A 13,197-nucleotide genomic window follows, 5' to 3' on the forward strand; every position below is an offset into this window, starting at 1 on the left:
TAGTTATGAGCTACCATGCTGAGAATTGAACCCTGGTCCTCTGGAAGAATACCAAATATTCTTAACCACAGAGCCATCCCTCCAGCTTTGTTTTGAGATTCAGTGAAAAAAATTTTTCAGAGTCATGATGTGGCTGTTCTGTTTGTTCTTGAAAAGAACAAACAGTACATGGTGTTCTGATAAAGTCAATCAGGTAGTTATTTGCTAGTTATTAACTAGCTATAATCTGGATACTTGCTTTTTTCTTAATCTCCTTAGTCTATCAATTACTGACAAGACATCACAAACATTTCCATCTACGTGTGTAGACTCACCAGTGTTTTACTTAATTTGGACAGGTCTGGCTTTAAGCACATTGCATCTGTTACTAGGAACAAGCATGCAGGGTCACTGTATCTTGATGAAATGACCTTGGTTATTATAGGATCTTCCCTCTCTCTCTCCCTCTCTCCCTCTCCCTCTCCCTCTCTCCCTCTCTCCCTCTCTCCCTCTCTCCCTCTCCCCCTCTCCCCCTCTCCCAGTCTCTCCCTCTCTCCCTCTCTCCCTCTCTCCCTCTCCCTCTCCTCCCTCTCCCTCTCCCTCTCTTTCCCGCTCTCTTTCCCACTCTCTTTCCCCCTCTCCCGCCCCCCCTCTCTGTTTCCCTCTGGTCTTCTCTCCCCATATGCTTCTTTGCCCCATCTCTCTCTGCCCTATTTCTAAAGCTTCTTCTTGTATTGAAGCCCAATTTTTTGGTGACATTTAATATTAACCTTATTCCTTTGTTTGGAGTCTGTGTCAGATTTTATGTCATCTTGCATCTTTATTCAGTATAACAAGTTCAGTCTAATTAAACTGGCACAGTCACTTTCAGTGAATTCAGTTCTTGATGATGCGTATGGCTGTCTGCCATCTTGCTATTTTACCTGATCTGTTCGCTTTACTTGAGTTGAATTCTTACTATATAGCTCAGGCTGGCCTTGAACTTATAATCTGCTTGTCTCAGTCTTCCCAGGGCCAGAGCTTCAAGTCTGAACCACCACACCAAGTGCTGGTTTTTGTTTTTTGTTTTGTTTTTCCTGTGCTGCACGTGCTTTATCTGCCTTTCCTCCTCTCCTGACTTATTCTGGGTCACTGATGGCTGCTTCCTATTTTGTTCAATCTCTTTATGGCTTATGGAATTGTGTTTTATTTTTAAAATATTAACATTGCCATGCATCTTTTACATTAGCATGGCAATCCTAATGCTGATTTTCTAACATATGGTTATTTTAAGGACTTACAACACGAAGGCTCCCCTTAGTCCCTCCCACCTCTGTCTCTGCCGTGGTTCTCTCTAAGCCCGGGACACTCCCTTTGGGAGCCTGCCACTACTTTTTTTTTTTTTTTTTTTTTAAGATTTGTTTTTATTTTATATATGTGAGTACACTGTTGCTGTCTTCAGACACACCAGAGGAGTGCATCAGATCCCATTACAGATGGTTGTGAGCCACCATGTGGTTGCTGGGAATTGAACTCAGGACCTCTGGAAGAGCAGTCCGTGTTCTTAACCACTGAGCCATCTCTCCAGCCCCTGCCGCTACTTTTTAAATTAAATAACATCATTTCAAGAAATTTAGAAGTGGGGGGATCCTCTGTCTTTACATTTGTAATTTTGGGGGGTGCTTATTTCTAAAATGTGTATTTGTTTCTACCTAAAATTATTTTTTTTATCATGAAGTGTTTTCTTTACCATTTCTTATAGTGTAGATTTGTTGATCAATTTTCTTGGCTTTTATTCTAAATAATCTTTGTACCATTTAACTTTTTAAAACAATTTTTCCTCAGATTTATTTTTTATCTCTTTTTGTTTTGTTTTGTTTTTGAGAAAGAGTTTCTCTGTGTAGCCTTAGCTGTCCTGAACTCACTATGTAGACCAGGCTGGCCTTGAACTCACAGAGATCCTCCTGCCTCTGCTTCCCAAGTGCTAGGATTAAAGGCGTCCACTGATATCCTGTGTTGCTTCACTTTTTTGAGAAGTATTTGTGCTCTAGAGAGTTTCCTTCAGCTTCTTAACCATTTTTCCCGTCTTTTTAAAATTGGGGTTTGAACCTTGGGCCTTTCTTATGTCGGGCAAACACTCTAACACTGAGCTATGCCTCCAAATCCTTTCAGCTCTTCAAAGATGTCAGAGTCCATTGGACTGTGGCTGTTTTTTTTTTTTACTATGTCTAAAATCCAAGTCAATGAATTCTATTGTATTCTAACATGTAATGTACTTCACACCTAAATTCATGTGTGTGTGTGTGTGTGTGTGTGTGTGTGTGTGTGTATGTATGTATGTTGGTTATGTGTGTACATGAGCATGGAGGAGACCAGAGGCCATCCTTGGGGTCATTTTTCTACATCTAATTTCCTTTAAAGCATTATCCTTAACTTTTGGCCATCTGTCTTTGATGTGCCTAAGATTGCTTTTTTCTTCCATTTATTAAATTTGTTTTATTTGCTTTTATTTACTTTTTCTTCCTCATCTATTTTTTCTGCGACTCCAACTTCACATTCACTAGCTTGCCTCTTAGTAAACTGCATATCTGTAAGCCTTCACTCAACTTCTCCCCCTGGTTCCCAAGCATTCCTCAGACACGGTGCTATTCCCATGCTAATATGTAGCATCCACTTCCTTGTGGTGTGCAAATCCTTTCCTTTAATTTCTTGCACAGCTTTAAAGCAGTTCAAGCATGATCACCTTCTGCAATGTTCCTGTCACCTCCTGATGTGTGTCCCCTCCACCATGGCTGTTTTGCTGCTTCTTTTCTCAGTGTTTTGATCATGAAATGAAATATTTGGGGAAATGGCTGCACTGTGGCATCTTCCTTTAATGAGTATCGATTTTTGTTTTGGCAAGTCTAATGTATTGGGTATTTGGTCTGATCCTTTTGGAGCTTGTTTTTATACTAAACGTGGCTTTCTGCTAATGCTTACCTTTCCTAACATCTCACTTCAAATCCCACACACAGTCTTTAAGGTTTACCCGCTACAGTCTGAGCCCAGCACTGGGCTCTCCAGTAGCTGTTTTCAGACAGGCTTTGGTGAGTATGATACGGCATATAATTAGCTATGCATGGCCAAAGAGGTCAGAGGACCTCTATTTAGATTTCTGGAGCCCTTTCTCTGACGGTGTCTCTCCTGCATTCTGCCCTGCAGATGCCAGCTGTCTATCAGCCCTCAGCCACTCTTTGCATCCTCCACAAATGGGCTGACATCCTCTGCTGAGCTGTGCTGCTCTCCACAACAGTTCTAAGAGCATTTCCAGGCATGAAAACAGGAACTTCTGGAGCTATGGGTCTCAACACTGTGAAGCCCATGTCCATTTTCTGAAAACAGTCACATTGTATTGTGTACCATTCCATACTTCTTTACAATGAAATACCCAAGCTGGCACCATTAGTACCTTGTGGCTGGAAGAGTCTCCCGGCAGTCTTGGGTTTGCTTCCTATATACCCCCTTTATACTAAGTCCATTCAAATCACTGCAGCTACGGTGGCTTTTATATACAGATTTTCCAGCATTAAACTAAGAAAAATTTCAAACACTCATAAAAGCATAATGGATTATAGAATGAATGCCACCCACATGCCTACCAGCTGGATTCCACAAATAACACCTGTTCAGTCTCCATTACCACCCTTCTATGTATCTCTCTAGATGACTAGCAACACAACCCTGCTCCTGGAACATTTCTAAAGGAAATCTGAAGACGTGGATATTACGATTTTTACAAAATTCAAATTTAAACCACACCAATTCTTGATTAAAAATTTTCTGTGATTTCTCTACTTTTCAGCCATGACTGAAGTTTACCACTGGCTCTACAAGGACCCAGGAGATCTCAGCTCTGCTGGCTAGTCTCTCCTCCTTTGTTTTTGCCTCCCCAAGCTTCAGTCCTCAGTCCCTGCTTCCCAGCTCTGTTTAGTTTCCCCAATGTCTTCTGCTTCTTCCCATTGTCCAGTCCTGATGGGAAGCTCAGTGTCCACTGCCTCTGCACCATGCCTGCCTATGGCAGACATTTCTTCAGTCCTCAGTCCTCCAGGACACTGCCACATGCCTCTGCCGTGCATCAGTAGTTGTACCACAGCATGACCTGCCCTATTTTCAGAGCATTTGTAAAGGTTTTCAATCGTAAGTTTGCCTTCTCAATTAGGCCTGTTTCATAAAGACAAAAATAAAAAACGATCACCTTTCTACATAGCTCAGGTTGGTCTTGAACTCATGATTTCCATGCCTATGGCCCTGTGTTAGAATTGCAGGCAAGTATTACCATGTCCAAGCCTCTACTCTGAACTCATTACAGTAACTACAGTGGCTAGTGTGGCACTTGGCAAATACAGCTCCTCTATGTGGGCACTCAAACATTACTTGTCAGATAAAGGGAAAAGCCATTCTTTTCTAAGTAGGAGAAGAGGAGAGAGAATTAATACAAATCTAATAAGACTGTCCACTTTGTCTGTCGTTTGAACCTAACTAGATGGTACAAACTATTTAGGGGTCAGCCACTCTGCACTGCCTCACTGTGTTCCAGAAAACTAAAGAAAAGTCATTCAGAAAGTCCCATGAAGACAGAGTACACAGTTTCCCATAGTTCTTCTGGATGCCCAAATTCATTCTGCCAGCACTGCAGGTTTATATTTCAGCTGTTTCTCAAAGAGACAGCTATGAGTTTCATGGATTTCCCCCCTCCCAACCCCCTTCTTCTTCAGAAAAAGAATCCTCTTAAAGAAAATGTATTTTTGAGGTGTTGAGGGCAAACAACTTACCCAGACCCTCACAAGGTTCTGCCTTGTGCTCTGGGACTGACACACACTGTCTCACATGGGCAGGATAAAACGCGTACTTCGGATGCATATATATGCAGAAATAAAATAAAAACCCCAAGAAGAAACTGGTGCTGAGCTGTAACAAGGAGAAGTTCCACATACGATAGACATGCTATCTTTGTATAGCTACCACACTGCCCTACAGAGCCGATACCTGAGCCATGAAAGCAATTTTACTAGCTTAAGAACACCGAACAGAAGAAAAAGATCTGGCAGAATATGGCAGTAATATCTTAGAGACTGTCATCAATACGTTTCTCACAAGAAGTCAAGTTATTAAACTCATAAATATCCTTTTCATTGTAGGCGACTGTGACCGTCACCAGCAGGATGAGGAACACATGAAAATTATGGCTTTAATTTCAACTATTAAGGTATCACCAGTTTTGTGAAGAGCTGAGTCTGTGCATAAAATCACTGTAATGAATTCTACTCTCCTAGGACTTGAGATCAACAGACTCAACAGTCAGCTCTGCGGTACCGTTGCCCTCGACAACCTTCTGCCTTCTGAGCTGCATAACAAGATGAGCACAGGTGGAGAGAAGATCGCTGACGGTCTGCTTTGGACACAGTTTGCCATGGGCAAGATAGATGCCCAGGAGGGCACACGAGGTCAGCAGTGCCTGCCAGGTCCTCAGAGGCCTCTGCTAGGCGCCATCAAAGACAGTGTGGTCAGGAGCAGATGATAGCCACAGCTGACAAGTGAGAGTGCTCTACTGAATCTGCTTCTAGAGCCTGGCTGCTGTCCACTGCTGTTGCCAGGGAAACAAGCGTCAGCTTGATGGAATACACATCAGCGAAAACTTTCTCTTACCTCGTTTCCACTGATCCAACAGCCATTTCTATGGAAACAGCAGCTGCCAGCCAGCAGCAGAGAGGTCGCACTAACTTGTTGATGTCAGGTGTGGCTACCAGCCTGCGCACTTCTGGGACCTTGTACACACAACACTCAGGTTTCTTTGTCAGCTATGCAACAAGGAAGCTTACTGTCCAGAGTAGATATGCATGTTTAGCTTGGTTTATTACTAGAAAAGAGAAATTGGGTGTTTTTCCCTTCAAAGCCAAATTGGGGCTTAATCTCTTACTCTACCAAAGCCAAACCAAGAGCATTCCTAAAGGACTGTGGCTCTTTCCAATACCCCAAACTCAGCATCAATTCCACTCATAGCATGACCCCAAAGTTCAAGCAGCACACCCACCTATGAGGATGGGCTTTCTGGACAGCCTTATCCAACCCAAGTGAAATTATGCAATATTTTCAAGTCTTTTACTTAAAGTGTCTCTGGGATTCTGGGAGCCTGGAGAGTAACTACACACAGAAGGAAATGCCTAAGTGCAAAAGGTCTCTGTAAGGAGTTCTCCACCATCTCCTTCTCTAAGACAAGTTCTCACTAGGTAGTCCTGCTTGCCATGTTAACACACTATGTAGACCAGAGTGGTCTTGAACCCTTCTAGAGATCTGCCTACCTCTGCCTCCTGAGTGCTGAGATCAAAGGCATAAGCTACCATTCCTGGGTAAGGCTAGACTTCCATTTGCCAAAACAGTTTTGTTGTCCAAGCCATAGATTCTTATGAACTCAGCACATTGCACTTCTGTTCTCCATGATGGGCTGATGGTTATCTCAGGACCCTGGTGCTATCCCTCTTAACTTTGCAAACAGTTTGACTGCTTTTCTACGATGCAGATATGTCAGAGGTATAGATGCCTGAATATAGATGCAGATACTTGAATGAAGAAATTCTGCTGTTCATTCTTTATCAATAGGTTTTGGTAGCAAGATTTAAACTGTCATGAAAAATATGTAGAATGACTATTCCCATGGCATATGTCTTAACTTAGAAAATACCCCAAATCGACACACCCTCCTCCTGGTGTTTTGCCCTGTAAGCCAGTATCCAAGAAGGCAGCAGAGATTTGCTAGCTCAAAATGCCATGAATATAACTGGACCAAGGACCAACTCCCCATGCTGCAAGCCTGATTCCATTCTACAAAATTCTGGCACAGTGTGGTCTTCAGTCTCTCCAGGGCCATCACCACCTTCTCGCCCCATTTTTTCTGTAACCATCGATCTTTATCTAGGAAGCCAAGGCTTCACAAAACAGGCTTTGTCTTTGTCTGGGCCTGGTATTTTATGTCTTCAGAATGGAGTCTAGGAAGTAAGTTTCAGAAAGATGAATTGTTTTGAAAATCACCTCTGCTTTTTTTACAATGCTTTGCTTTCTTTACCCTGTTTGCCCCTAAACTCTTCAAGGTAAGAAAAATGGGCCTGGTGATGGTTAGTCTCCATTTTCAACCTGACTGGACTTGGATTGCTCTAAAGGCATATCTCTGTGACAGTTTCCCCAGAAAAGTTTAACTGAGGAGAAAAGATCCATCCTGAATGAAGGCCACAGCATCTTGTGGGCTCGGATCACAGACTGGGTACAAAGGGAAAAGGCAAGTTGAGCGCAGTGTTCCTATCTCTGCTTCCTGACGCAGGAGCAGTGAGAGTGCCTCATGCTCACTGCCAACCCTTCCCCATCACTGTGGACTGTATCCCCTCAAACCTCGAGCCTAGGCGAACTTTCCTCATTATGGTGCTTCTACCAGAAAAACAGAGAAGTAACTAATATAGGCCTCTACGAGTAGAAAACTCAGTGAGTTTAAAAGAAGTCTGTGACTTGGTGGATTTGAGGCATACCAGGACACTCAGACACATACACACAAAATTAATTTAGAGCTGACTGGTTTTGAAACCACAGACACATTGGCTCAGTTTACTTTCAGTTTTACGTCCTGAAAGGGGGCTTATGAAGAACATTTATTGTCTGGAAACATAAAAAGCTTGCTTCAGAAGACCTATTTTAAATATTTTTTTAAGAAGATGTTAGCAAAGCCTTGAGTTCCCAGACCAATGACAAATGACTTTAACCTATTATTTCAAGAGGCCCAGAGGGAGCTTATATAGTCATTTTAGACACAATTGGCGCATATTATTTACATGCTTACATAATAAAACTTCTAAACATGTTATATAGCTTTGATTTCTCACTAGTATAAACCTGTCGTGGCCGATTGCTATTCATTGGCTTAGAAAGGCCAGTCTGCCTTGTTCCAGATCACTGCCCTACTCTCCCTCGAACCTTTCTGACAATCACCCCTAAGGGTCTACATTCTGTAAGCCTTTGAAGCCTCCCTGGACTCCACGAGGTTGGAACCAACATAGGCTCCACATACAGACACACCCGTGAGGAAAGTCATGTCAAAGAGGGAAGGACTTGGCCCAAATCACGCAGATGGCAAAGGCAGAGCAGACTCACACTACAGTTATTTAAGCTGCTGTGCCTGAGCACTGCTTTTCAGAGACGTCACTCACTCCCTGCCCCCGATGCAAAGGAGAAGAGAGTCTTCACTATGTCTACTGCCACCAATAACAATGATTTTAGTCTACAGACAAGATATTTCACAACTGACAAAGAACTCCTATGTCCCATGGCCATCTCCTGGTGGCATAGAGTATAGTATATGTGTGCATAACAAATATCCTCTTAACTTCCTAAAAATTGTAGAAATTTCTCCTGAGAATTTCCCAGAGCTCCCTGGACTATCTCACTTCACCAGGGTGGGTGTTGGGAGTGGACCATGGTCTGTGAGTTGAAGATAAGAATGTGCTAGATGAGAAAATGCCTTGGAATATTTCTTCATGTAGCTCTAGATTCACTGGCTGATTTCAAGCCACTCTTCGAGGCCAGCAGCAAGACCGCATTATTTTTGTATTAGGGAAGAAGAGACTAAAGAGCAGCAGGACTGAGACCCACTCTGAACTTGGGATGCCGGCAGGGCCAGGTCTAGGTTTCCCTGGGACTTTAGGAGCCTGGGAAATCTCCCTTGACCACTCAAACCTCAGCATCACAGAGCTGTGGCAGAAGGCAGCTGAGTCCTGTAGTAGAGAAGCAGGTTCCCACCCATGAGGACCACTGTCCCCTGGTGAGCCCTATAGTAACATAAGCACTGTGCTTTCCTATGTGCATTTATGCAGAGGCAAACCTTGAGGGTACCAGGATTTAAAGAAGCAGCCTTAAAAACGAGTGGCTTCCATGTTTCTAAAACACCCAAGTGAGAAGAAAAGATATACACAGGCTACCTAGACCTCAGACCTAAAGGAGGCAGTCTTTTTAGTTCTTTGCCCATCATAAGATCACCAAGGACCATCAAGGACAACCAAATGTTAAGCCATAGCACTAGATACCAGCTGTCGCAGGCAGCTCTTCCCACAGAGTGCCGTGAGTAGAGGTGCTGTCATCTACACCCATGCTCACAGAGCATGCAATTCATGAGCTTCAGTCTCACCTTGAGGAGGATACAAAACAAAACAGACAGCATTTTCAGAGACTCAGGCTGCAAATGCCTTAAAAATGTGCGAACCCCAAAATAACTGTGTTGATTACAATACAACAGGATGCCACGGCCATACTTAAAGGAAGGAGCTGCAGAAGCCACTGCTGGACTGAACAGTGAGAAGCTATCTCAAACACACACACACACACACACACACACACACACACACACACACAGGAAAAGGGCTCAGTCTCAGACACAGGTCTCTGTCACTGTCTCCTAGGTGAGTCCTCATTCGACAGTAATAATGTACTCTGATGGGACACTGGGAGCTCATTGTTTTTGAGACCACACCTGTTAGTCTGAAAGTCCCTCAAGGGCGATGCCACAGAAATGTCTTCTGACATTTTGTGTCCTGGCTTTAGAACAACACCTCTAATATTCCCTAAAAAAGAATATTGTGAAGACCCTTAAGATTACAGTAACAAGTTTAAGTTTGCTTTAACAATAACAGCAAAAACTGTGAATGGAGAAACAAGGGCCCAGGCAGTGGGAGAAATGGAGGGAACCCTGGGAGGCGGTGCAGGCCTTGAGGGCCCAGGTCGTCTCCCTTGAGAGCCCCCAACTCTACTAGCTGTGGACTTGCTATACAGCTCGGGCTCCGGTCTGAGCCTGAGGCTGGAGTCTGTGCCTTAGACACCTTGGCACCCCTGGCCACTGGCCCAGAGCCAGGCCTTCATCAGGAACTGGGAGAATGATGGTCAAAGAGCTTTGCAGATCCAGCTCTGACTCCACCCTGAGTCTACCTCAGCATTTCTTACCAAAGTGGTTTGGGGGTGGGAGGGAGGAGAGGAGTGTGCACTCCTGAGAAGTCTGGGCTGACAGCTAAAATCACCAGCAAGTCTTAGGTTTGCTTTTTAACATTCAGGTACCATTTGGTTTCTCCTTCCTAGTTTTCTTTTGATATAAAAATAAATGCCTTTCAAAAGCTTATTTCCCCTCAAGATATATTTCAGTAAACTGTTATGTGAGAATCTGTGCTTTTTTAACCCTCTGGCTTAGGGTCCTCCTCCTAGTCTTCATATTGAGCCCCTGTCTTATAACAAACTCCTGACCCCATCTTCTGCTTTTTTAAACACCTCAGGATTTGGCTGGCTTATATCTCCGTTTCATCATGCTGGAGGCAACAGTTCCTGCCCAGGGAGGGGGAACTAAAGATAAGGCACATTACTGGCACTGTTAAAATTAGTGGTTTCCATGGCCTCCGTCAGTTTAGTTGGGTTAAAGAGACTTGGGGCGCCAAGCAACTCAAAACACAGTTGCGGGTGCCAGCCTTGTATGGGTAGCTCCTGTGGCAAAGTTTCTCCAACTATAGCTGCCGCTCTAACCATCCTGACCCCAACTTCAGGCCACAGAGGCTCAAAAGGAGGAAGACACTATTTCAAAACTGGAAGGAAGGAAGGAAGGAAGGAAGGAAGGAAGGAAGGAAGGAAGGAAGGAAGGAAGAAAGGAAGGGAGGGAGGGAGGGACAGAGGGAAGAAGGAAGGAAGGAAGAAAGAAAGATCCAAAATGAACAATAAAGTCAAAGAGGGAGGCCTTTTAAAGTTGGCAATGTGTAGTAGAGAGCTCAGATAGGTTCTGGGTACCATTCCCCCCCCCCACCCCGCCCCACCCAATCCCTGTTCAGTCTCCACTCCCCATTCCTCTCACTAGAGGAAGGGAGGCACTGATCCTGGGCCACTTCTAGATAAGGGTCTCATGGTATAGAACTGACTGCATTCAATTCACAGCAAGGTAGGTTTGGAAGAAGGTAAACAGAGGGGTCAAGGTGGATAACTGGGCTCTGCCTTCTGCTCTGCAAAAGACAGCATCTCCAGAAAACGAGATAAAGCTCACTTTAATAACTCAGCATACGTGAAGATATCGTGTCCCTGAGATACAACCTCTGAAAGAGCAAGATAATGCGAGTGAGCTGATAAGTTCACGTAGGATCAAGTCCATCAGTGTGATTTTCTGAGACTGTCTAGACTCAGTGCAGTGACTAGGGTCAAAGGGAGGACACATGAGTATCTTCTGGGCTGTTTGGGGCAATGCTGTATGCCTGTACTGATTGTGTGTATGTGTTACTGTTGTTTTTTGTTTTGAGTTAAAAGTTGACTATATTATTATTCCTTAAAATTTCAAATTGTACAGATTATAAACATTACATATTGAGTTCTTAAGACAAGGCATTTTAGTAACCTCATTTAAAATTGAATATAATTCTTAATTAAATATTTTATCCTAACTATAAGACATCATCACAGATGGAATTAAATAAGACTCTAATGATGAGAAAACCCATAATGTTTTTCAGGTTAAAATCAACCCCCCATTTATGAAACTGCTTTTGAGAGAGCCCCAGCCCACTCTGATGGGGACACTCCACTTTCTGGAGCACTTCAGAGATTCTGGATGCACATCTGCTCACAGGGGCTTTACCATCTCCCAACACTGTAGGACACAGCCCCACAGCCCAAGCCCCTTCCCAAGCCCCTTTCTCCTGAACCTGATAGATGGAGGGTAAGTCCAGAAACAGGCATTAAACAAAATGAATTTTTAAAATGGTGACCAAATGAGGGAATATTAAGGCCATAGAGAGCATGTGTGTAAAAGCTGAACATCATTTTGTGTTAAGAAAAGCTGAACACTGAATCAGAAGCACAGCTCACATAGTGATAAGCCAGGCTAATGAAGCATCCCAAGCTTAGGAAGGCAGGGCTTGAAACTGCTGGGTATTTAGTGTACTAATTTAAGCTTTACCACAAAATCTGAAACACCACTATTTATAATGCTCTGAGATTGACTAATGAGGACCAGGTCATGTACTAATGGAATGAAACCCACAAGAGACCAAAGTCCCTCCCTGGGGGAGACTAAAGCTAGGAAGCCTTTTATTTGCTTGTAATTTACCTCTAAGGGAAACATTTTCATTAAGTTAATAGTGTTTGGCAAGCATCAGAAACACAGAATCTCACGGACAGATACAGCCAGAAAGAATCACAATTCAATCTAAAAGCAACACACAGCGGGGACATCAGAGTCCAAAGGCATGCAGAGAAGCCACCGGGGGAGCAGCTGGGAGACACGCAGGGCTGCCTCCCACGTGGCGGCAGGAGAATGTGCAACAGGGATCCAACTGCTTACCCACTAAGGACACCAAGAACCAGGTTAAGGACGAAAAATGAGCCAAGGATGATCAGACTAACAAAATACACCCATGGCCATTCCCATCCTATCGCATCATTAACCTGTGAAAGGCAAGGAGATCAGTCATCAGTTATCCATTTACTAAAGAACAGAGCCCCGGTTGCAGCTGCAGGACCACTCAGGGTTTTGGGTGAAGGTCAGCACTCCAAGGAAAAAGCCTGAATGAGCATGTACCCTTGCTCAGCTTTCCTCCGGGCGGGGCGAACCCCCAATGCTGAAATCTTCAGGAAGAGACTCTCCAAAGTCAGTCCAGACCACTCATTTAGCAGCAGTTTTGTGCCAATTAATGAGCATTGTATTTGGATCCAGACCAAGAAAGCAATTATAAATGTATCTCATTTTAGGACAGACAAAAAGGCCAAGCAAGGGAAATTATTTAAATCCCAAGCAACAATACTGATTAATCAATTCCTGGTCAATAATCTCTCCATGGCTTTCTTTCATGATAGCTGGTGAGGATCCAGGAAACAGCTTGGTTCCGGAAGCCTCAGCAGAAGAGAAAGCAATACAAAGGGACTGGTACCCACCCACTGGTCCCTCTAGCAAAGCCTGTGTGGTCTTGGCAACTGTTCTCAGGACTCTGCTTTCAAGATGAAAGAGTTGTAGCTTACCCGCTCAATACACCAAGTACAAGATTTAGTACGAAAAATGACCCAAAGATGACGAGACTGACAAAATACACCCAGGGCAATTCAAATCCCATAGCATCATTCATCTGTAAGAAATAAGATGGGCTCACAGAAGTGGGTTAATAGAAGAATCTAGTGAGGAGAGAGGGTCACGTTAGAGAGAACATTCTA

General features: G+C 43.7%; 1 protein-coding gene across 20 annotated transcripts in view; it reads right to left on the reverse strand.

Annotated features, from left to right (window-relative positions):
- Positions 1–13,197, reverse strand: part of Cacna1d (calcium voltage-gated channel subunit alpha1 D) — a 428,745-nt gene that overhangs the window by 117,901 nt on the left and 297,647 nt on the right. For 15 of the 20 annotated variants that reach the window (XM_076931328.1, XM_076931316.1, XM_076931317.1 and 12 more), the window contains exon 8: positions 12,335–12,438. In XM_076931328.1, coding sequence (XP_076787443.1) covers positions 12,335–12,438 — 104 coding nt within the window. Of the gene's footprint in view, positions 1–12,334; positions 12,439–13,008; positions 13,113–13,197 lie in introns of all 20 variants that reach the window. The other 5 variants (XM_076931320.1, XM_076931315.1, XM_076931333.1 and 2 more) reach the window with 1 other exon arrangement.

The sequence above is a fragment of the Arvicanthis niloticus genome, chromosome 3, assembly GCF_011762505.2.
Source record: "Arvicanthis niloticus isolate mArvNil1 chromosome 3, mArvNil1.pat.X, whole genome shotgun sequence".
Taxonomy (NCBI): domain Eukaryota; kingdom Metazoa; phylum Chordata; class Mammalia; order Rodentia; family Muridae; genus Arvicanthis; species Arvicanthis niloticus.